Source organism: Calypte anna, chromosome 14 (assembly GCF_003957555.1).
Source record: "Calypte anna isolate BGI_N300 chromosome 14, bCalAnn1_v1.p, whole genome shotgun sequence".
Taxonomy (NCBI): domain Eukaryota; kingdom Metazoa; phylum Chordata; class Aves; order Apodiformes; family Trochilidae; genus Calypte; species Calypte anna.
The window spans coordinates 14,037,034-14,059,234 of NC_044260.1; the positions used below are offsets into that span (position 1 = coordinate 14,037,034).

At 44.0% G+C, this 22,201-nt stretch overlaps 2 protein-coding genes across 2 annotated transcripts in view; one reads left to right on the top strand and one right to left on the bottom strand.

Moving 5' to 3' along the window:
* RBFOX1 (RNA binding fox-1 homolog 1) overlaps positions 1 to 1,624 on the bottom strand; it is an 818,832-nt gene extending 817,208 nt beyond the window's left edge. The window contains exon 1 of the mRNA XM_030459827.1: positions 1,400 to 1,624. Within this exon, the coding sequence (XP_030315687.1) occupies positions 1,400 to 1,624 (225 nt within the window). The remainder of the gene's footprint in view (positions 1 to 1,399) is intronic.
* Positions 1,625 to 11,123: 9,499 nt separating this feature from the next.
* Positions 11,124 to 22,191, top strand: IL20RB (interleukin 20 receptor subunit beta). Its single transcript, XM_030460045.1, has 8 exons — positions 11,124 to 11,211; positions 13,430 to 13,438; positions 15,193 to 15,319; positions 16,517 to 16,707; positions 18,833 to 18,957; positions 20,917 to 21,067; positions 21,354 to 21,499; positions 22,066 to 22,191. The coding sequence occupies exons 1-8, from the start codon at positions 11,124 to 11,126 to the stop codon at positions 22,189 to 22,191; spliced, it is 963 nt and encodes a 320-aa protein (XP_030315905.1).
* Positions 22,192 to 22,201: the final 10 nt, after the last annotated feature.

Here is a 22,201-nt window from a genome sequence, read left to right on the forward strand (position 1 = left end):
TTTTTTCAATAAATTCCTAATTAAATATTCTAGTAAGATGTCCTATCAAAAAGACTTATCCTGGCCCATTGTGGTATTCAGTTACGGATACTCATCATTAAGTGGAATGGATTTAAGACCTTAATTTTCAGAAGGGAAAAAAAACAGAAAGAAACAGTTAAAAACAAAGGTTATTTGACCAACCAATGCATTGCATAGCTTTGAAAAAAGACATCTCTCTACCAGAACAGGTACAAGACCAAGAGTGCTACTGAGATACCTGAGAGTTAACAAGACCCTGCCTTCATAAATATTGGAAACCCAAGTCATAGACTTATCCCAAAGTGCAAATCCATGCAGTTACACGGTCTGATAAAACAGACTTTTGCTTGTTTAAGCTGACACTGGAGACACATTTTAAATACTTGGGAAGTCAGGAAGAGCCTTGCATTTAGAGATGACAGTCCAGCACAATGCACTGAGTAAAGTACCTTTAAATTGTTTAGAAATTTAAATGTGGCTCAGAAATTTAAATGTTGACTCTTCATCTGAAGAGGAACATCTTAATTCCAGATATCAGTCCCACAAGAGAAAAAATACATTTCAGAAAACTGATAGATAAAGTCTGTACACTAAAATGATTTTTAGCAGCTGTTAAGGGAATTCCAGTGTAGGACAGGCAGAGAGGTAACCCAAAGGCACCCAAAGCATCATTCCCACTTCAGACTGAGGGAAGTCCCTGCTTGTGCCTGGCCCAAAATGCACCCTGAGTGGCAAAGCTTCAGCTGGCTGGGAATCTCTAAGTTTCTCCTTCTCTTCTCCAGTTCTCTGCTATGCCCCAGAAACCTGGCAGGCACAGCAGCTGGGCTGAACAACCCGTCAGAAAGCACTCATTAGTTAACACCAAGATAACCTCACAGAAAGATCAGATAATGGTGACAGAGACAACTGATCAGACACTTTTTTTCCCCAAATCCCACCAGATGAGATCTCTAACCACCAACTCCCCTCTTCCCAGCTGTGGAGCAGTATTCCACAAGATAAACGCCTGAATGGATGGACTGATAAGCAAGCCAAAATGCCCAAGTCATGGTACTGTTACATAGATGCAGGGAACTGAGAAACAACCTTTAGCAGTCAATTTCTTCTCCCCTCACCCCCCCCCCCCCCAGAAAAATCACTTCTGCCAAACACATTTTGCAAGCAGCTGAGAGTGAGAGCCAGATTAAAACACATCCTCCTGCACTAAAAAGCACACATTTAAGATAAGAAACTAAAGAGTAGCATCTGAGTGAGATGGGACACTGGATCCCCTTCATCCCACACTACTTGATGCCTCATCCCAAACTCCAGGGTGACAAATGATTTCAAAGGTACCCTCACATCCCTTCCCCTTTCCCAGCTGAGCATCCTCACTTACACTTCTGCCTTCACCTCCTCCGGCAGCCACGGGCTCTTCCCTGCCCAAACAAGGCATCATTTCTTCTGCTGCTGCTCCTCTGTCCTTCCCAATGTTTCCTCCTTCATTTCCCAGCTTCAACCTCTTCCCCTCAGGTTGAGAATCATCCACATCCTCCCTTCTCATCTTCCCATCCCTGCCTCGCTGCATCACCACATCCTCGGGGCTGCCGCGGGAATTCGACATTTTTTTAAGTGGTTTGGACTTTTTTTTTTTTTTTTCTCTTTTCCCAAGGGCTGACGGAGCTGCCTTTCTGGAGAGGATTTGGCTTTCTGAGAGCTCCGATGTGCTCTCGCTCCTCTTAAAAATTTCAGTGGTGTTCGGGAGCCTTTGCAGCTCCTCCAGCATCACTTCTGTTTCTCTGCCTCCCTCTGCTGACCCGCGGCCAGCACTGCGCTCAAGACCCCCCAACCAATGCTGCTCTCGGGCTTCTCTTTGGATTCCACCCCCTGCACATCCTAAAAAGTCGTAAGAACCTTCCCTATATTGATCGTCTGCACAGTTCTGCTGCTTCCCTTGCCCAAACCCTGGTACTTGTGTCCTGCCTGACCCGGAGTCATTGCCTTTTTTTCAAGTACAAAATATCTGCTGCAACTTCTTGAAATCCAGGTTTACCTCTGTCTCTGAAGTATATATTTTGGTTATTTACTGTTATTGGTGGCCAAGAATAATTACCCATTAAAAGGTAAAAACCCCTATAATCCCAAGCAGCTTCTGCCAAATTATTTCCTTACATCTTCTTTTTTTAAGAGTGCCCTTACTTCCTAAACTACCATTACAGCCTCCAAAGCCACATCCCACATCATCACATCCATTTTGCACAATGTGTTCTGGTCCTACAGCTGTAGGAATGAGATGGAAAGGGGATTGGGATGACAAACACGTCAGTTTGGAGAATCTTTTTTGCTCAAACACCAACACATATAATCAAAGGATCAGCATAATATCTGGATTAAAAAAAAAAAAATAAGGAGTAAGAGTAACCCAGTGATTTCACCTAGAGACTACAATTTGCTGCCTCACCTTGTTCTTCCAATACAGAAGGCAATACAAAGAAAAGTTTAAAAACAAAAGAAAAAAGGAAATCTGAGCTCTGCTTTCTCCTGCTCAAGTGCTGAAGATTTAAGTGAGGATCCTTATATCTCAGAGTGAAGTGAATCCCTGAGAAGCTCCCTGGGCAAGTTCCAGTTGGGGGGCTCAGGGCTTCAGCAGTCACCTGGGGATGAATTCATCTAATCCAAGTGTCCAGGATTTCCAGTGCTCAACAAGGTGTCTGCCAAGGATCTGCCAGAGTTAGAGGGAATTAATCTGTGTCCCAACACTTGTATCAATGACATTATGGGGTGGGCTTCACTTTGAACAAGGAACATTCAGTTAATTATTGAAGAAGGGCAACAGGAGGGAGGAATCTTAGCAGACATCAGTCACTGGAGACACTTCAGCTGTGTAAGAGAAGAGTTCTGATGGCTTGAGGCCAATCTGCACACCCACAAATACAGACATTAAACACCTACCAAGAGCCCTTCTCCTTGTAAAGGTGCCTCAGTCTAACTTGCAGCTGTAAATAATTTCAGAGCTGGATCAACACAAGCCAAGTGGGCTCAGCAGAGGCAAAATAAAACTGCCAGGCTTTTAAAAGAGTGCTAGTTAAATACATGCCTTATAATCTGCAGCTGCCTAGTTCCATAAGCTTGGCCTTCCCTGTTGGATCAGGTCCTCTTGTGATGAAGCATCTCCAGAGGGAACCTGCTCCATGGGTAATTTTGATGCCCTTCAATAGAGAAGAGCTTGGCAGGAAGAGCACAGCCAGGCAGGGAAGCTGAGTGACCTTTGGCAGGTATGAATCCAGAGGTAGGGTTGCAGTCCCAGCACCAGGCAGATCAGAACCAGGCTTCATCTGTCAGGGCTTTGGTTTGGGTGCTGGATACAGGGAATTGGGGAGAGAGGAGATCCCCCTGCCTCAAAAAGGAAGGGAAAATTTGCTGGCAGATTGGCTGCCTTGACAAATCATGTTTTAAACTAACAAGTGGTGATGAGGGCCAGAGCTTGTGTACTTCAGGGATGATGGAGAGCAGAGATCAATGTCCCCCCAGCCCTCCCAGAGCCTCTCACCCAAACCCTGCGTGGTCCCAGGGAGCTGGAGTTGGGCTCTGAGCACCCTCACCAAGAGCCCAGGTTTTACAGCACAGAAAGATGCTTTGCTGGCATGTGCCAGCATGCTCTGCACTAAGGATGCTTTTATTTACTGCATTTTAATCAGACCTGACTGAGCTGCTTAAAACTGAGCTACAACCCCTGCATCTCAGAGCTGTAAAGGTCTCCCTTTTATTTATCAGCACTCTTTAAACAGCTGCACCTTTGCTGTGCAAACCACACAGGCAAATAATTAAATGCCATAGATTTGGAAGTCCTGGAAAGCAGCCATTAAATTTCACAATAATCCTGGCTTCTATAGCAGCCTGAAGAACACATGCAGAGCATCAGCTATCATGTTCTGATTGATCATTTCTCTACCACCATTAAGTTTTGGTAACAAGTTGAAACCTATTACTCAAAATCTTTTAATGAGGAATCAATGCTCCACATTTCAGCTTTGACAATTAAATAGGTTTTTTTTTCTTTCATTAAAGTATTTCATCCAGCTATAATGTTTAAGTGCTTAAGGGAACAGTTCCCACCACGCTTGCTCTCACTATACAGCAGCTTCTTGCATTGTTATCTTCAAAGTTCATCTGTTCTGAGCAAATACAGATATTCAGCCACTAAAACTTCAGTGCTGCTGAGGAGATGTCCCAGCAGATCTGCCAGGACCACCTGAAAAGCTTCCAGCATTGGATGCTGGTGATTCAGGTCACAGAAATCTATCTCATAGCATCACAGCTGTGTCCAAACAAAGCCCACCAGGCTGTATGCACCCCAATGCATTAACCTCTGGGTAATTCCTGTGAATCTCTGCTTGTATTTTATTTATTGGTTGCTGTTTTGGGTTTGGTTTTTTTACTTCTTTGCTTCCAACTTTTCAGTGCCTGTTTCCATGAATCAATGGAAACACCTGGACTCATCTGCAACTGGTCTAGACATCTGTACAGAGGGGACAGGCTGTAAGTTAAGGGGCTGACCCACTAATCACTCAAATACCAAAGCAAAGAACAGAATCTAAGTCTCAAATGCCCAAACTGCTACTGCTGCCTCTCAGCCCTAGCGACCTATTTCTATTTGGTTTTATTTGATTATGTTGATGGGAGGAAAAAAACATTGTTTAAGTGGGAGTTGAGGCCCCTCACTCTTTGTTTCCATCCTAAAACCACAATCAGCTCAGCACAGCTCAACTCTTGGAAACTGATCTTTTTTATGGATTGTGTAAGAGGAAGAAATGAACCCTCAGCTTTCAAGAGACCTAATTCTCATTCATGTAAAAAGTTGCCCCATCCCTGTCCTACACCCACCTGTGACAACCCAGTGTTAAGCTCTTTATCTAAAGGGTGAGATGCCAGCAGATCCTGAACAACTGTGACATTCCCAGCCCCTCTACACATCACTTAAAAACCTGGATTTTTCTCCCTTGCCCGAGGGGTAGAGGTATCAGCCAGTGTGAAATGCATCTCAGAGCCTGGAGCAGAAAAGTTGCTCCTGAACAACTCACCTCCCTTTTATTTCATGTATTTCATGGGTTTATTGCTTTGAGGAGGAGCTGAGGGCCAGGGTGTCAGCTACGTTTCATACTGAGGTTTCTGGGGGGAAAAAAGAAAGAGAACCCCACAGGGAAATGGCTACCCAAAAGTCCAAATCCTTCCACTATGAAAAGAATTACCATGCTTTTCTTTCAGCTGGTGGCATTAAATCCTCATCTTCCAGCCCTTTTCCAGATTCACAGTGTAAGAATAACAAAAACTCATCCTGTGGAATCATTCACAGAGCACAGTGCCAGCAGCTGAGATTTTTTACCATGGAAAACCAAGCTAAAAACTGTGCAAAGCCCCCAGGTCTGTTTGTCAGACAGAAGCCAGGCAACATCAGGGCTAGGAAAAAGCTTAGCAAGAGCATTTGAAACCTTGCCTGTTGATTTAAAGGTTGTTTATCTAGCAGTAACAGCATCTATTTGTACTGAAATGCACTCTGGTCAATAAGCACAAATGCTGAAGCCACAAATGGGGCTAAAGGGATTTCTGCAGAAGAAACAATTAAAGACTTAATGTGCAATACCTTGACTAAATAATCACAGAGGGGAACAATAACCTTGGAATACATGGAGGATGAACACACCGAGGAGGGAGATGGCTCTTCTGGGACTAAGCTAATAGGATTAAAATTTAGAATATTAGGAAGTTGAATAGCATAACCTACTAGGCCACAGAACACTTGTTATCATCAGAGCAAGGAGGTATTTTAGTGATGCTGTATGGACAAAATGCTCACAGTGAGACTGTGGAGCAAAAAAAAAAAAAAAAGAGATCTTAAAGGGTTTTTGTGCCACTATTTTTGAACAGATTATGAAATCTATTACTGGCTTCTTTTAAATATTTTAGAATAATTGATTTGAAATAATTGGTGAGGTTTTCCAATTAAAGAGAAGAGTTTTCTCCCAGCATTCCTATTAAAAACCCTACTTTTTCACTCTATTTCTTAGTCAGGAGGTGAAGAAACCTTTGAATACAGCTGCACCTTCTCCTACTCAAGAGCTAAACTTCAGACTTCAGCTAATACTGGCAGCAGCATCTTTCATTTTCCAGAACACATCCACTTACTAATCCACATCCACATCCACTTTATAATACTAAACTGGCTATTTTAAAGATTAAAATCGTTGTTGCCACCTAAAGCTGTGTATCTGAGAGACCCCAGGACAATGGAATTGCAGCTTGAATCTTTAGCTCCAGGAAAGATACTGATGACTCCAAGCAGGGAGCTCCACGCTGAGTACATCCATGTCCTGCATCAGATTTATACACCTCAAATCCAAACAAATGAAGTAAAAGTTTCTATCCTTATAACACATGGTTAAACTCAGTACACAAATTACCCAAATCAATAGTTAATTAAAAGGAGGTGGCAAATTCTACATACTAAATTAGCTCATACCCAGCATTCTACATTACCTATTTCAGACCTGTGTAGAGTGGAAGAAAATTAGTTTAATTGGAAGTATGTAACAAGTTTTAGGAGGATGCCTTTTGGTTTAGACCAAAAAAAAAACCAACCAACCAAAAATAATAATAATCACTGTAGTTTTTCCAGTGTTGTCAGATTATGCCTCTGAGAATGCAAGCCCCATAGGAACAACAACAACAACTTTTAATGAATGCTTACATTTTAAAAAGAGATCATTGCTGGGTATATCAAATTTGCCAAAGGCTTGGCAAATCAATACTAAATACAGCCAGAACTTAAAACAAACCAAAACAACCAACCAAAAAAAACTCACAATAAAAAGGAATAAAAAATCTTCAGACAATGTGTAAAGCTGTATCCAGCTCAGTGCCATCCTATTCCTTGAGTTTCTACAGAACACTACAGGGGTATGGCAGGGACTGAGGAACCAAAGGAAGATTTTGTACAGCCAGGACACAAAATAGAGGTAAGAAAAGCAGCCCTGAGGCTTTCCTTCTTGTGGCTCTTAGTAGAATTGTGTAGTAACTTGTAACTGCAGCCCTTCAGCTGTGAGAACTTGCCAGCCAGAATGCCTTCATCCCAATAGGATATTTTGGCACCTTTCTTGGTTTATGTCTTTTATTTTTTTTTAGCTAAAGAAAATAATTTTCTGTATGCCAACATGGAGCTAGCAGAACTGGGAGTTGAATTGTGCCAGTGTAAGCCAGTTCAAAATACTCCATGGACCAGGGATGGCTGAGGGGTTTCTTGGACACAGAGATGGATGAGGGACTCCTTGGAGACAGGGATGGATGAGGGGCTCCATGGATACAGGGATGGATGAGGGGCTCCATGGATATAGGGATGGCTGAAGGGATCCAAGGATACAGGGATGGATGAGGGACTCCTTGGAGACAGGGATGGATAAGGGGCTCCATGGATACAGGGATGGCTGAGGGGATCCAAGGATACAGGGATGGCTGAAGGGATCCAAGGATACAGGGATGGATGAGGGGATCCAAGGATACAGGGATTGTTGAGGGGCTCCTTGGACACAGGGATGGCTGAGGGGATCCATGGATACAGGGATGGCTGAGGGGATCCATGGATACAGGGATGGCTGAGGGGCTCTGTGTTCATCCCATGGGAAGCTGCCCCATGCAGACATGAGCTGTGTTCATAGAGACCTTTGCTCATCCTCATACATTGTTTTCTCTAAAATACAAGAGTGCATGTTCTAAAATAGAGTATTTATAGTTCTAAAATAGAACATTTTAAGAGAAAGATCAACCTGACTGACTAGCAGTGGACTACCCCTCCTATTAACAGGCACTATAAGAGTACTGGCTTTGTAGAGATCCTATGGAAAATGAAAGAAACTAAAGATTTCTGGACAAAAGGTCAGTAGCACAACACAACTTGCAAGCCCTGTGTCCTGATTCTAGAGACTTTCACCAGCTTGTGCTCCAGAATGAAGCTTGTCTGAGCAATGTGACTGCACCATCTCCTACCTGGGAACTTGAACCTGGTTACCATGAGCCTTTTCCTCAGTTCATTAATAATCCTCATTGACCTTTACTGGTCAATGGGATTTTAGTTTAAACTGGGAATGAAGCTTCTAGACAACAATGGCAAGAGCAATTCCTCTGCTCTGATGCAACTCATTGGATGCTCGTGGGATCATCCCCTGTTTTGGGGTGATTTTTACTTCAGAGAAGCAGAACTATCATGTGCAGAGTGGATGTTACACATGGCCATATGTCTGCAGCAAAGGAAGACCTGACATAAAAGACTAATTGAAATATTTCTGGGCTAATAAAACAGAACTGCACACTCTGATTTATGGAGAAGAAGCAGATTTGTTTATGCACTGTAACTTGTTAAAGTCCTTGCATTTCTTGTGATCCACTGAGCAGAGCTATTTGCATAACTAGGTTTTAAATGCAAATTAGAAAGAATTTTACTAAGTGGATGATTTGTACAATGCAGCCTCTAGGTCTCTTGCAGAATAACTTTGATGAGGGAATGTTTTTTTAATTATGCTGAGGGCCGATTACCCCATCACAGACACATTGTTTTCTGGCCTGCATATGATGCTGCTGCTCCCAAAGACTCCCTGCTGTAATTCTGAAGAAAATGCAAAAAGTAAGCAGACACTTGAGACACATTAGGCAAGAGATGAAGATGCTTTAGTGAATTCAATTTAAGATGCAACATTAAAGTGATTTTGTTGAATAAAACATAATGCAGTAATGAGCTTGTGTATGTCAACTCTGCAGAGAAGATGGTAGCTGGAGAGCTTCCTTTCCTATTTTCTGACTCTTCTTTTCTTAGACTTGTTAGTCAGAGAATTCTGCAAAGGGAAACCTTCTCTACTCTAGGCTTTACTTCAGCTCAAGAATACTCCCTACAGCTGGATTTCACAGTTGAAGAAAGTGTTAAAGGAAATTATTTGTCAGCTTCACAGCAGCACTACTAAATTACACACCATCTATTTTTTAGCTATTTATGCCTGATGTTATGGGTAACAGTGTCTAGATAGCTCTAGACCCCTTGGTAATGTTTGCTGCCTTTTAGAGAAGGAATAGTGCAAAGTTAGGCAGTTAAAGAAAATAAAAACCTGGGTTATACTCTGCACTGTTTTTATACTTAGGTGGGGCTATAGAAAATAAATTATTAATTCCAGGGGAATTCTGATGTTGTGCTCAGTAAAAGTATGAAGATAAAGCATGGGAACCCCTTTTTTTTTTCCTTGTTGACCCCAGCAACCTTCAACATCCATTGTCACCTCTCTGGGATTCACAGCTCATTTCCCATTCCCTCCATCCCCACCCTTTTGTGCACTGTAATGCAATATTTGCAAAGGGGTAAAAAGCCATTCCCTAGAAGAGATTACTACAGCTTTTTACTGTTGCATATTACCCAAAAAAGCCAGGCAAAGAGAACACATCTCCATCAACATTGCTTTAGAGAAAGCAAAATATTGCCTGAGACACCAAGGTACCAAGGGGGCTTTTTCTATGTTCTTAATCCTAAGGAAATCCAAGCAAGTATTCTTGGCACGTGGCTCTTTGGCTGTAAGTAATGACCCCCCAAGTTCTACCAACACACATTTTAAACCTAATTTTGATTAAATACCTATTTTTTTTATATTATCTCCTCCTGCAACTACCTGTATACCTTGGTAACCACTTCTTCCCCAGCACATTGGTTTTTCTCAAGCTTTCTTTACCAGATTTGTGATTTCCACTCCCCTAGCAAATCAGTTACACAGAGGAGATACCCTCACACCTCAACCTGATGTGATTTACATCCACAGATTTACACATTTTGCTTTGGCAGCCTTCTGAGCTGGGTACTCCCTTAGGAAATGCTGCCCTGTCTGTCAGCAAGCCTTGGAAGCTTTCTTCTGGATTTTGAGCAATATCCTTCCTCAGAACAGTAACCAATTAATGAACTGATTTCCTTATCTGGTGCATCACTGCTGATCTTCACTGTTTTACAAACTGAATTATCCTCCTTGCAAATACATTTGGCACATATCATGATCTCCTCTGGAATGCCTCTGTTCAGTCACACATTGGGAACAGAACTCTACCCACAGGCCCTAAGGCAGTTCCTTTTTTCCTTTTCCCAGTAGTGGCAGCTTGTTTTCCTCATGAGTTGCTACAAAAATTGTTAAAATTCTGCAGCAAATTCCACTGGTTTTCAGTGCCTTTCTTTTCCTGATCTTCACTTGCAAAGCCAAGTATTCACTCAAGTATTAATAAAATAATTTATTGCCAGTTTATGTTAGGAGTTCTCACTCGTATCAAACACAATATATATAATATTTAAGATGGCTTTTTGCAGAATATAAACTTTGTATTTCCCTTGTGCTCTGAAGAAAGCAGCTACAAAGCTGCTTTGGAGCCAGTTTGGGTTTCTAAGCTGAGGTTTTGGAACTGCACACAGCTGTAGAGAGCTTTGCTCCAGGGCAAAGGAGATGGAAAACCCTGGGATAAATGTGCCTGCACCAAATCAGAGCTCCTCAGCATCTCCTCCTCAGCATGCACCCAGCAGGGCTGCCATAAAAATAATATTTGAAGATGAATTAGAACAGACAAATGCCTCCTGCCAGCCCAGAGACACTTTCCTTCACCAGCCCTTTGTGCCAGGGCTGGGTTACAGGCACACCCCAGTGCCATCCCTGGGGCTTGGAAGCTTCAGGATTTATCTAGTTTTGGGGGCTGAGCAGAGAAACGAGTATTTACAGCTATATAAACTGCAGAGAAATACCCATTAAATCCTGTTTCATCCTTATAGCCTCTTGAATACATTTAATTGGTAACTGGGTGGAAGAGAATTCTGCCCTGGAGCTGAGCAGCTGCCCAGAGCTGGCATCAGGCTGACTCTGACACTCCCTGTAACTACACCCTGACAAACCCTGTTCTCTGCCTTTGGCAGACAGGCAGAGCAGGGGTGTTTGCAGCTTTTCCCTGGAGTCTCCACTCATCCCAGAATGGTTGGCTCAGCCAGGGCTCCCTGTCTCAGGGAGAAACCTTCCTGGATATAGGATGGACTCAGGAACCTTCCTGAGTGACCCAGCAGGGCATGGATGTGGGAAAAGGCAACAAGTGTGAGCAAAATGTCCCTGAAGCTCCTCTCCTTCTTCCTCTGCACCCTGACTGCACCCAATCTCACAGGTAAATGGCTAAAAATATCTTCAGTTTATTAAGGAGACAAAAGGGGGGTGAGGAGGAGTCTTTTTGCCTTTTGTTAAAAAGAAAGCCCCAACGTAACTTCAGCCAAACCCTATGAAGCCAGGGGATCTTTACATTTAATTCTTTGGCTAAAATTAATACTGGGATAAGCAAATGAAAAAGACAATCCATAAAATTCTATGTTTTGCAAGTCAACTAACTCTGAAATCTAAAGATTTCTGATTCTGAAATCAGTTTGAAGCAAATGACCTCACTAACACTGGGCTTGTCTCTGCTCTTTTGCTCTTCTGTAAACAGCTGAACTTCCAGCTCCTCTTTTATTGCTGATTTCTTTGAGCTCAGGGGATGCTCTGCCTGTGAAGGGGATGCAGGATCAGAGAGGAAGGGTATAAAGTCTTAACAGCTCCAAAATGCTCACTGCAGGTCTCCCTCAGCCTGGGAGGAGGCTGTGCAATTTGTAATCTGCTTCTCTGAAAAAGTTCTGAGCTCCAAACACATCTCCCCAAAGGTGTTTGGCCTCAGATCTCCAGGCTACACTTCAGTGTTTTTGTGATTGTCCAGAAAGCAAAAGTGGCTCCCCCTGGCATCCCAGAGCAATGCAATTTTATCAGGGTTTGCTTAAAACATTTTAAACTGAAAAGTAAGGCAGAGAAATGTACTGGACTTGATAATAAAGATGTGTTTTGGATTTTTTTTATATTTTCCTTCAGTTTAACACAAAGAGGAGACAAATATTAAATGAGAATTTACCACCATTCTACATGGAAATCCATTCTTTATGGAACAAGGGAAGTGGAATATCCTGCTGATAGAGTAGGAGGGGAAAAAAATCTGGCTATGTCTTTCCTTTGGCATGAGTGGAGATGTTAGAGTCAGTACCAGGCCTGAAAGGCTGTAGTTTGGCTGTTCCTGTGAGGGTATTTACATATTGCTTGTGAATCCAAAGCCAACTGGAAACTGCCAGCAGCCCTGGGCTGCCTGGTCCCTGCTTGCTCTCTGTCCAGCTGCCCCAGCACTTGCTATGCTTGCTGTTTCTTTTTCCCCTTCAACATGTACAGACCAGGCTTAATGGAGGCTTTTAGGACTGAAAGAACAAACTTCCCTGTTTATCCTCCCTGCTTTCCCTGTTTATATAACCCACAATCTTAGACACCTATTTGCTTCCAATTGTTTTCTTGGCTGTTGCAACAGATGGGTTGGAAAAAGGATGGATAGAGGGTGTTTGGACATGGCAGAGGCTATGATGTGTAGAACAACTGTTTTTTGGAATAACATGAACCTCTCTTCCAAACTAAAGCTTTCAGCATGTTCTGGATCCCAGGGAGAAAGCAGGGAAGTGCCTCATTGCTCTTCTTGCTCACACAATTTAATTTGGGTGCTAAGACCTTAGGCTTTAGCTGTCCCATTTTTTGATTCAGTCCTGAGTGTTTGCAGCAGGGGATGGTGATGCAGGCACAAAAATCACTGTGCACACAACCAAGTAAAACACACCAGGGATGCACCAGCAGTGTCACCTTAGTGTATCTAACAACACAAGCACAAAACCTTTGAATTTTTATGTCTAAAAGCTACAGACACACATATGTATTCTTGTGCTCACACAGAAACCTCTTTCTACAGTCTTTGATTGTGAAAAGGAAGGAATATCTTTCTCTGAGGATGCAGCTCCCTTCATTAAAGGGCAGATGTGCAAACTGGGGCAAATCCATGGCAATTTTAAGTCCAAAACTCTCTATTCCACCAGCCCTGTCTTACCTGCAGTGCTGGAGACTTCAGGCCCTAAGATGCAAACACTCCATGGCATTCAGTAACTCTCTGCTGCTCTGTTCTAGGATTTAGCCACAGAAGGGAGATGGCCCTGTAAAAATCAGCAGATATGCTCTGTAGATAACACCACAACTCCTAGGTTTTATATAGCTTGTTTTTCTTGCAGAAGAGTTCTTACAAGTAGCAGGCTTTGCCCATCCTGTGTCTATTAATACTAATCAGAAACATAAATCAGTGTGCACTTCTTTGTAGGGATACATTCACTGTCCTTAGGCCCAGAGTTTTCCCTAATGAAAGGAATAAAGCAACAGCAGTGTCTGTATGAAAACCCCCGTGGTTCAGCAGAAGGGAGGTGACAGGTCTTGTGCCAATAGAAAAGTCACTGGTTCTGCCAGCAAACCAGGAAAAAACAGTGCTGAGTGTAAGCAAGAAGGGAAGATTGGTCTAAACCAGATAAAAAATTATTTTTTGGCCATTAAAAGTTGACCAGTCCAGTTCAGGACTGCCTTCTTTTCAAGTTGGTTTCTAGACAGTTTAATAAGATAGGGTTCAGTACTGATGAAAACAAAAAAGTATATATCCAAAAAGTCCTGGAGTCAAGGAGTTAAAACATTAGGAAACACTCCTGTGCATTTCACCCCTGCCCAGACCTGGAACATCTCTGTTTGCATGAGTCATCTGGAAAACCAAATGTCTGATCATGTAACTCAGGTCTCTTGCTTAAGTCACAAACTTTCATAAGCCAACTCCCAAAATTAATGTGGGAACCAAAAGTACAAGGAGAAGTTGTAGCAAACGACCTAAATGTTGAGAAATATGGAGAACTAAGAGTGTTTAAGCTGCAGAATGAAGGTTACTAAAGTATTAGAAAAAAAAAAAGACAGAAAGCTCCTTCACACTGGGATGGAGCCCAAGAGGACAGAGGCCATGGAGCTGCTGATCCATCAGGCACTGATTGCAGGAAGAAGTCTCATCCCAGAGATGTCAGAATATAAGTTCAAAACCAGCTGAGCATTGTGTCAATAGATCCATAGAACTCATGCCAAAGAATCATCCTTTTCCCATCATGAATGATTTTCTGAAGATATGAATGCAGGGGATAATTTAAGGGCAGAAAGGAGACTGATGTTGTCCCAATGCTTTGGCAGAGTTATCATGATGGAAACACTGCTCAGGGACTTGTCAGTCTGGTTTTGTGTAGAACAACTGACAAGAACTTGGTAAACAAAGCTTAAAAGAAGACACCCTTTTTTAATGACAGGTAAAGACTGATGAAAGATGGGCCTTGTAAAGTGAAATTGATGGAACTAAAACAATTAATTAGAAAGTAATATCTAGATAACATTGCATATGTTATGATAGAACAATTACCTTGTTTCTGGGAGAGTGCTGGTTGAAATGGCTCCATCCACTCCTCCTTTCCAATGGCTCTCTGGGAATCATTCCCTGCTGAGCAGAGAATTTAATTTTCTGGGACTGGAAAGCAGCAGAGCAGAGCTCAGCCTGGTCCCACAGGGGAGTGCAGGATGAGGCCATGGGGAATCCTCCCTCCTGTGCCCTGCTCCAAACACTGTGAAGGATTTTTTACATTAAGATGCCATAGGATAAAACCCATTAACCATCCTGTAGGGACCACCCCATACTTCTGCTTTGCCAATCTCAGAGTAATGTAATAATTTAATTTATAGTCTACTGCATAATTTTATTCTATTAAAAGGTACTTTGAGTACAGCCCACAAGCATTAGGTCATTACTTACATTATTAGAATCCTGCCACATGAAAAAGGCTCTACCAGAGCTAGGACCCAGCTAGTCAAGCCTGGAAAGAAAAACCACATTTCTGTCAATGCCATCCATGGGAACAGTCTATAGATAAATAGATAAAATATCTGTTACTTGACCTCATTGAATCCACTTGGTTGGCTCCATAAGAATTTTGACCTTTCCTCAGTGTTTTACAGATACAATGAACAATTCTGACCCAGTGAGAAGCCAGGCTTTGCTTTTCTGTAAGAAATGCCAGAATAATACTCTGTCATTTGCTTTTTGGTTGCCATTTCTTCTTCTCTGTAAAATACATTCAGAACCTGGAGTGAAATGAAGAGAGTGAACTTCTGATGCAAAACAAAGGTTTCTTATAATTTTTTTTCCTACCTTTTTCTTTTTTTTAATTTTCATTTTTCCTGGCAATTTCAGGTGAAGACACTTGGTTGCCAGCACCTCAGAATATCTCCATGCTTTCTACCAACATGAAACACTTCTTAACTTGGAATCCTGTGATCTTCCAGGGAGAAACCGTGAGATACTCTGTTGAGTTTCAAGGGTAAATTCTGGGGTTTTTTATCTCTTTGTTCTTTGAACTCTGTTTACTTAAGACCTCAAATCAATGTCTCAAGCACTGCTCAGGTCACTGGTGTATGAGAAGTTGGATACTTCAGCACTGCTGATCATAAGTTGGGAAAAAAAATCCTTTTGCTCCCATTTTGAGTCTGTTTCCAGCTTACCAGATACCTGAGTAGTGCAAGGTGCCTCTGTTCAAAGAATTCAGAAGTTAGGAAGGTTAGAAACTGTTTATTTAGAAGATGAAAGACAAAACATTTGAGATTTACTCAGCATTAACCTTTTAAGCATTTAACACAGATTACAGGAGGTTTCTGACACCTCTTGAGCTCTGACCTCTATTGCTGTGTGGCTTTGGCATTCTGGTTTACCAGGAATGATCAAGTGAGTGGGGAGGATTTCTTGCATCAGTGTTGGCTATCCCTCCCACCCCCAAAAAAAAATAAAATAAAATAAAAAAAAATTTGCATTTGGCTTGTGAACAAGCTGGCTCTGGGAGATTTTCTCTAGATAAATTCTAAACCACCCCCACACTGGTTTCAGGCACTCCTGGCACACCAGCCCCAGTGTATCCCAGTTTCACCTGGAGAGAACCTGGGATCTCCTCTCTCCCCAGTTCCCTGTGTCCAGCACCCAAACCAAAGCCCTGACAGATGAAGCCTGGTTCTGATCTGCCTGGTGCTGGGACTGCAGCCCTACCTCTGGATTCATACCTGCCAAAGGTCACTCAGCTTCCCTGCCTGGCTGTGCTCTTCCTGCCAAGCTCTTCTCTATTGAAGGGCATCAAAATTACCCGTGGAGCAGGTTCCCTCTGGAGATGCTTCATCACAAGAGGACCTGATCCAACAGGGAAGGCCAAGCTTATGGAACTAGGCAGCTGCAGATTATAAGGCATGTCTTTAACTAGCCCTCTTTTAAAAGCCTGGCAGTTTTATTTTGCTTCTGCTGAGCCCACTTGGCTTGTGTTGATTCAGCTCTGAAATTATTTACAGCTGCAAGCTAGGCTGAGGCACCTTTACAAGGAGAAGGGCTCTTGGTAGGTGTTTAATGTCTGTATTTGTGGGTGTGCAGAGCACTACACCTGGGCTCAAACCATCAGAACTCTCCTCTTCCCAGCAAGCAGCCCCAGCACAGATGCAGCTCTCCTCAGAATGCTGTGTGTCCCTTTCCTCTTCCTCAGGGAATATGAACGAGATTATGGCAACGAAAGCTGGATCCCCACCTGGGAATGTTCCCTCATCACAGCTACAGTGTGCAACCTCACCGAGGACATCTCAGCCCCCGTGCCCTACAACCTCCGTGTCAGGGCACACGTTGGGCTGAGAAGATCAGAGTGGGGCATCCTGAAAGGTTTCTTCAACCCCCTCACAAGTGAGTCCTGGGGTTTGCCCCATCCTGCCTGGGCTCTGCTCATTCCTCATGTCCAGGTTTTGTGTGCACTGTGCAAGGAGCATCCCTGCTTCTCAGCTCCCTTGATGCTGGGTTGGGATGTTTCCCTCCTGGAAAGCCATGCTGGGTTCTTGGGCATGAGTTCCCCCTGAGGCAGGGATGAATTCACCAGGGCTTGAAGTTCAAGGGCTTCAAAAATAGGTAAGAAGGCTCCAGGCACTTCTTTTGGCAAGTTGGCCACTAATTTCAAAGAGTTGTGATCAATTAGGGCTGCTGTTGATGTTCCATCCATGTCATTCAGTGATTCCTGAGGGTCCAGCACCTGATCTGATGGAAGTTCTTAGGCTGGAAAATAGCTGTGACCCTCTGCCTGCTTCCAGCACCTGATCTGGTGGAAGTTCTTAGGCTGGAAAATAGTTGTGAGCCTCTGCCTGCTTCATGCTGGCCTGGAAATCTTGCTTCCTTCCAGACAAGGCTCCTTCCCCCCCTCTTGTCAGAGAAACCAAGTGAGCTCAGAAGGGGAAAGCAAACTGGAAACTGGGGTGTTGGTACAATCCTAGCAAAACTGGGATTTCCTTCAGTTCCCAAGGATCGTGTTGCAGCCTAAAATTAGCATACAATTCCCAGTGTCCCTCTGGAATCATTACCTCTGGTCTCTGTCATGCAGTCAACAGCTTTCAGCAATAAAAGCTGTGCAGAAAATCCCCTCTGGAGGTCACTCTGAGAGTGCATTTCTCTGTCTGGGATGAAACTGCTTGTCTGACACCAGAGCTGACCCCACCTGAAGGATCCAAGTCACTGGAAGTTCCCTGCAGTCCTCATGGAGACAGAACAGTTCCTGGGAGCAGAACCATCAGAAGTGACACTTAACCCAGTGGGTCAAAGCCTGAGGAGCAGATAGACACAAAGGATGATAATACGTGGAAAACATCCTTAAAAGATCTTCCTAAAACTCACAATTGGGTCAGTCTTGCTTCTTCACTTATCCAAATGTATCCTGAATGCCAGCACAAAGACAAATGTAAATGCTCCTGTTTGCTTAGCAGATGTTTCTTGCAGTGTCCATCTGTTCATTCATTAGACCAATATTTATCTTGAACCTCCAAATGATGATTTTTAATTTTTTTCTTTTAAGACATCATTTAATTTAATAGAAAAAAGTAGTTTTCCAGGCCTTCTATTTGGGATAATTTAATTTGATGTTTTCATATTGCTCATTATTAATGGCAATTCACTGGATCTAAGAGCAAACTCCATTAAGAACATCTGTATATACATTGCTGTCCTGCCTTTCTTGAAAGCAAGGAGATTGAAACCAGGGTCAGCTATGACAAAACCAGCACAGATAAGCAGTGTAAATATGATTTTTGTGCTGCCTTTATTCCCAGTCCCCAAATGTAGTTTCAGCCATGCCTGACTGCTTCTGATGCTCTCACTGATACTCCTCACAGCAGAATCCCAGGCCAAACCAAGCTCTGAATATCACAAGAAACATGAAGCAAATCACCTCCAGCTTTACTTGCACACATGTACAAAATCATAAGCCACAGCAGGTGACACATCAGCCCAAGTCTATCTAAAACCATGTGGAATACTGAATGAAAATCAGACTTCACATGAGCTGCCAAGCTGTCCTGAGATCCATTTTGCTTTTTCCTTCACCTTTGAGCAGCTGCCACAATTCCCCTGCAGGAGCAGTGGTTTCACAACTCCTGTTCTTTCTGTTAATGCTGAGCTCATGCCCAGAAGCAGAAGATCTGTTCTGATCTTACACCTCAGCTCCTGGTCACCCAGCTGCTTCTGCTGCTGATCCTATGGGACCCATGCCAGACCCTTCCTCCACTGAACAAAATTCCAAAACTTTTGAGTTCTGGGCAACTCAACTCTTGTTTGCAATGCCAGTCGTGGTCTTCCTCCTGCTCCAAGTCTGCTGCAATATCTGGACACACTAGAAGGCAGGGCAGAGTTTCTCCCCCCCTGAATCAACCAGCTGTTATCCCAAATTAAAATCACTGTGCAGCTTCTCCTTCTCTCCCAGCTGGGCAAGGCAGGACCATTCTGGAGGATTGCCTCTGATGTGATAACAGTGCTCTCTCTGTGTTGGCAGCTTCCCTGACCCCACCTTTGATGAAGGTGATAGCAGATGGGTATCACTTACTGGTGGAACTGGAAGACATGGGGCCAGCCTTTCAGTTCTGTGTTCTCTATTGGAAGAAGGGCCAGGAGAGTAGGGTGAGTTCTTACCCTCCTGTTTGAGCAGTAACTGAGTCCACATCCTCAGAGTGGAAGCACACAGACACTGCCCATGCCCTGATGGCCAAGTCCAAGTTCCTGCTGTGGGGCTGGAGGAGTCACATTCCTCTGCACAGCCCCAGGGGGTTGCTCATCCTGCCATGGAGCAGCTTTTCTGTTCTTACCACATTCCCTTCTTGTGGAAGGGGAATTTGAGGAACCTCCTCAGGGACCAGAGCTACTGAAAGAAACCAGAACTGAAGGTGTTGATGCTGACCTCCTCTGAGCATCCTTTTGTTTGCTCAGAGCAAGGGTCAGGTGTCACACTGAGGTGCTGACAAAGTGTCCTTGTAAAACAACTTGGCTGTGACAATCATAGAATTGGCTGGGTTGGAAGGGACCTCAGAGATCATCAAGGCTGGAACTTGCTCAGCTGCAGGCATTGCTTACACCTGGGTGACACTGGAGCAGTGACAATTTGTGTTCCTTTCAGGTCCTTCTGTTTTCACCAGTCATAGATTTTTTTTTTTTTTTCTCCTGGGGACTTGGTGTTTCCCTAGCACCTAAGGACACAAAAGGCTGGAAGCAGCCACATAAAGCCAAGCCAAAAAGAAATCAAAAAAGCCATCAAAATAAATATCTTCACACTGCCAGTGGGCAACAGGGATACCTGAGGAAGATAGTAAGGAGAGGGCCTCTGTGTAATTACAATTGGAGGGGTTTCTGAGATTTCAGAGACAGATTGGGGAATTCCTGAGCCAGAACAGCAAGTAACAGCCTTGATTTTTTTATCAAGCCATGTACACCTCAGCACACACACAGCTTCACAGTCAGGAGTTGGTTTAGGAGAGACAGAACAACTCTTCCCTGGTCACTTTCCTCACCCACTGCTCTAATAGTTTTATGAAGTGTATCTCTTTCCAGGCCAAGGATGTCTCACCTACTGAATTTCTCCCTGTTCTTTTGGTCTTTACCAAGGTGCAGGGCAGGGAACAAAGCTGAACAGCTCCAGGAGCACACAACAAACCAACTCTTCACACTCTTTTCTGTTACCAGCAATTGTTATCTCATGTGACTGCTACAGAGCTGAGTATTCCATGAAACCTGAGCCCCAGGTTCCTATTGCTGACTGGGGATGCTCAAATTAAGGTTGAGTCCTTGACCATGTAAATATGACAGGAGAAAACCTCTCAGGAGCATCATTTTAAATTTTTCTGTGGTAATTTCTTCTGTCATTTCAGTACAGGATCCTCCTGCAGTTCTTCACAGTTGGCTGTCATCTTTACTCTTCTGGAGTGGTTTTTTTTTAATATCATTAGCATGTATCAGTTTTCATTTTGCTTCCAGATAATCTGTAGTAACAGAGTGATGAGCACAGATCTGCAGGGGTCTCCTCCCACTCTGCAAAAGGATTAGCAATGTTACCATATAAAAGTCTTGCTTCTCTCAGGAAGGAGCAGGCAAGCCAGGAACCAAGTACCAGCAGTGCCCTACCCAGTAAGGCAGAGATCCAAGGGTCTGACCAGTGTGCAGAACCAGGTACTGGAAATGGGATCCATCAGCAGCCCTAGACAAGGCAAGAGAGAAACGAGGCTCAGGGTCCATATAGGGGTCCATATAGGGACCTTTCTCAGCCATCCAGCCCTTACACCAGGGGAGGAGGACATGGTCCAGCATTATCATTATTCCTGATCATTATCATCATGGCCCAGCATCATCATTCTGCCTCTTGGGCTAACAGCTCTTTCTTCCCATCATCTCCAACACTTCCAAACACGTTGTGGTCTCATTCTGAACCTCTGTGCTTCCCTGTCTGTTGCTCTTCTCCCCTCCTCTCATATTCACACAATCCTCTCTGACACCTACCATTTTCCAGACAGCCCAGTCTGCCCTAGCATCACATAGGGCTCCTGTTCCTTGCTCTGTGTTCTGAAGTTGTCTCTCCTGGGCCTGTCACAGATGCAGCAGAAGGTGGTGAAAGAGGTCAGATCTGTGGTTCACCTGGACATCATGGAGCCAGGAGCTGATTATTGTGTGAAAGCTCAGACATACGTAGAGGTGATCAACAGGAGCAGCAGCTTCAGCCAGACACAGTGTGTGAGGACACAAGGTAACAGCCACCCCACCTTCCTGCTCCCCAGCCCAGGGATGCTCTTTTTGTTCCCAGAAAATATATCCTGTTTGCTTGGCAAACATGCTTCCCGTTTGGGGTTCCTTGGGGGAGGAAAAAACCTGGAAGATTCAGGACTGCACTGGCACTGGTCTCCTTCCCTGGAGGTGCCAAGAAAGGCTCTCAGGATGCTGGGTGGGCAGAGCAGCCAGAGGCAGGCTGCCTGTCCTGAGCAGTTTGTCCTCACAGCCCCTCTGAGAAGTTCTACTGCTTCTGTCATTTCTAGGTGGCAGATCCATGGGGCTGGTTACCATCCTCATCCTCGCTGCTGGCTTTGCTGTGGCTGCCTTGACCCTGCCTTTTCTCACCTGGAAAACAAGTAAAATCTTTCAGTATTCTTGCTGCCCCATTGCTGTCATTCCAGACACACTGGTAACTATTTTTTTTATTTTTTTTTTACTGTGCTTTACTGACTCTTAGGGTGCTTTGCACTCACAGGAGCATGGGGCAGGCAGAAAAAGCAGCCAGGTGCATAGAAAGCTTTGCTCATCCCAATGTGGTGAGCTGAGCTAGGAAGCTTTGCTCATCCCAAGGTGGTGAGCTGAGGTTCAGGGCTCCAGCTGCCCAGGTGAGTTGGCTGCAGCACTGTCACTGCCTGCAGCTCAGAGCCCTGAGCAGGGACGATGCTCCTGGTGCTGGTGGGGAAGCAGCTCAGGAGGCAGGGACTGGGTCTGCCTGGCCAACTGCTCCCTGAACAAAGCAGCTGTGTCACTGGCAAAGCTGTCCCATGTCCCCTGGTACCAGCACTGAGCTCCTGAATGCTTTGGTGAGTAGAAAGCAGTCCTCAAAGAAGCCCACTTTTCTTACTTGCTCAGGAGGAGCACACCCCTGGGTCTCTGACAAGTTGTGGCAGGAGGGAGGAGAGGGACTGGTAGTGGGGAAAAATAGAAGCCAGGCAAAGTAGTTTATCAGCCTGAGTGAGTGCATTTGTTTTACAGAAAATATCCGAGCCCCCCAGCCACCTAATACTGTGTGGCAGTGAAGAAGCTGAGCAATGTGACCTGATGGTGCCTGTGATGCCCTCAGAAGAAGTTCTCCAGCTGTGGATTCAAGAAACACTTTAGAGCACCCCAA

Bases quoted from the DNA above. Each gene is read 5' to 3' on its own strand.
- IL20RB (XM_030460045.1), top strand. From the start codon at position 11,124: ATGTGGGAAAAGGCAACAAGTGTGAGCAAAATGTCCCTGAAGCTCCTC. The intron at 16,708-18,832 runs GTGAGTCCTGGG...CTGTGTTGGCAG, and splicing joins TTTCTTCAACCCCCTCACAA to CTTCCCTGACCCCACCTTTG. The intron at 18,958-20,916 runs GTGAGTTCTTAC...GGCCTGTCACAG, and splicing joins AGAAGGGCCAGGAGAGTAGG to ATGCAGCAGAAGGTGGTGAA.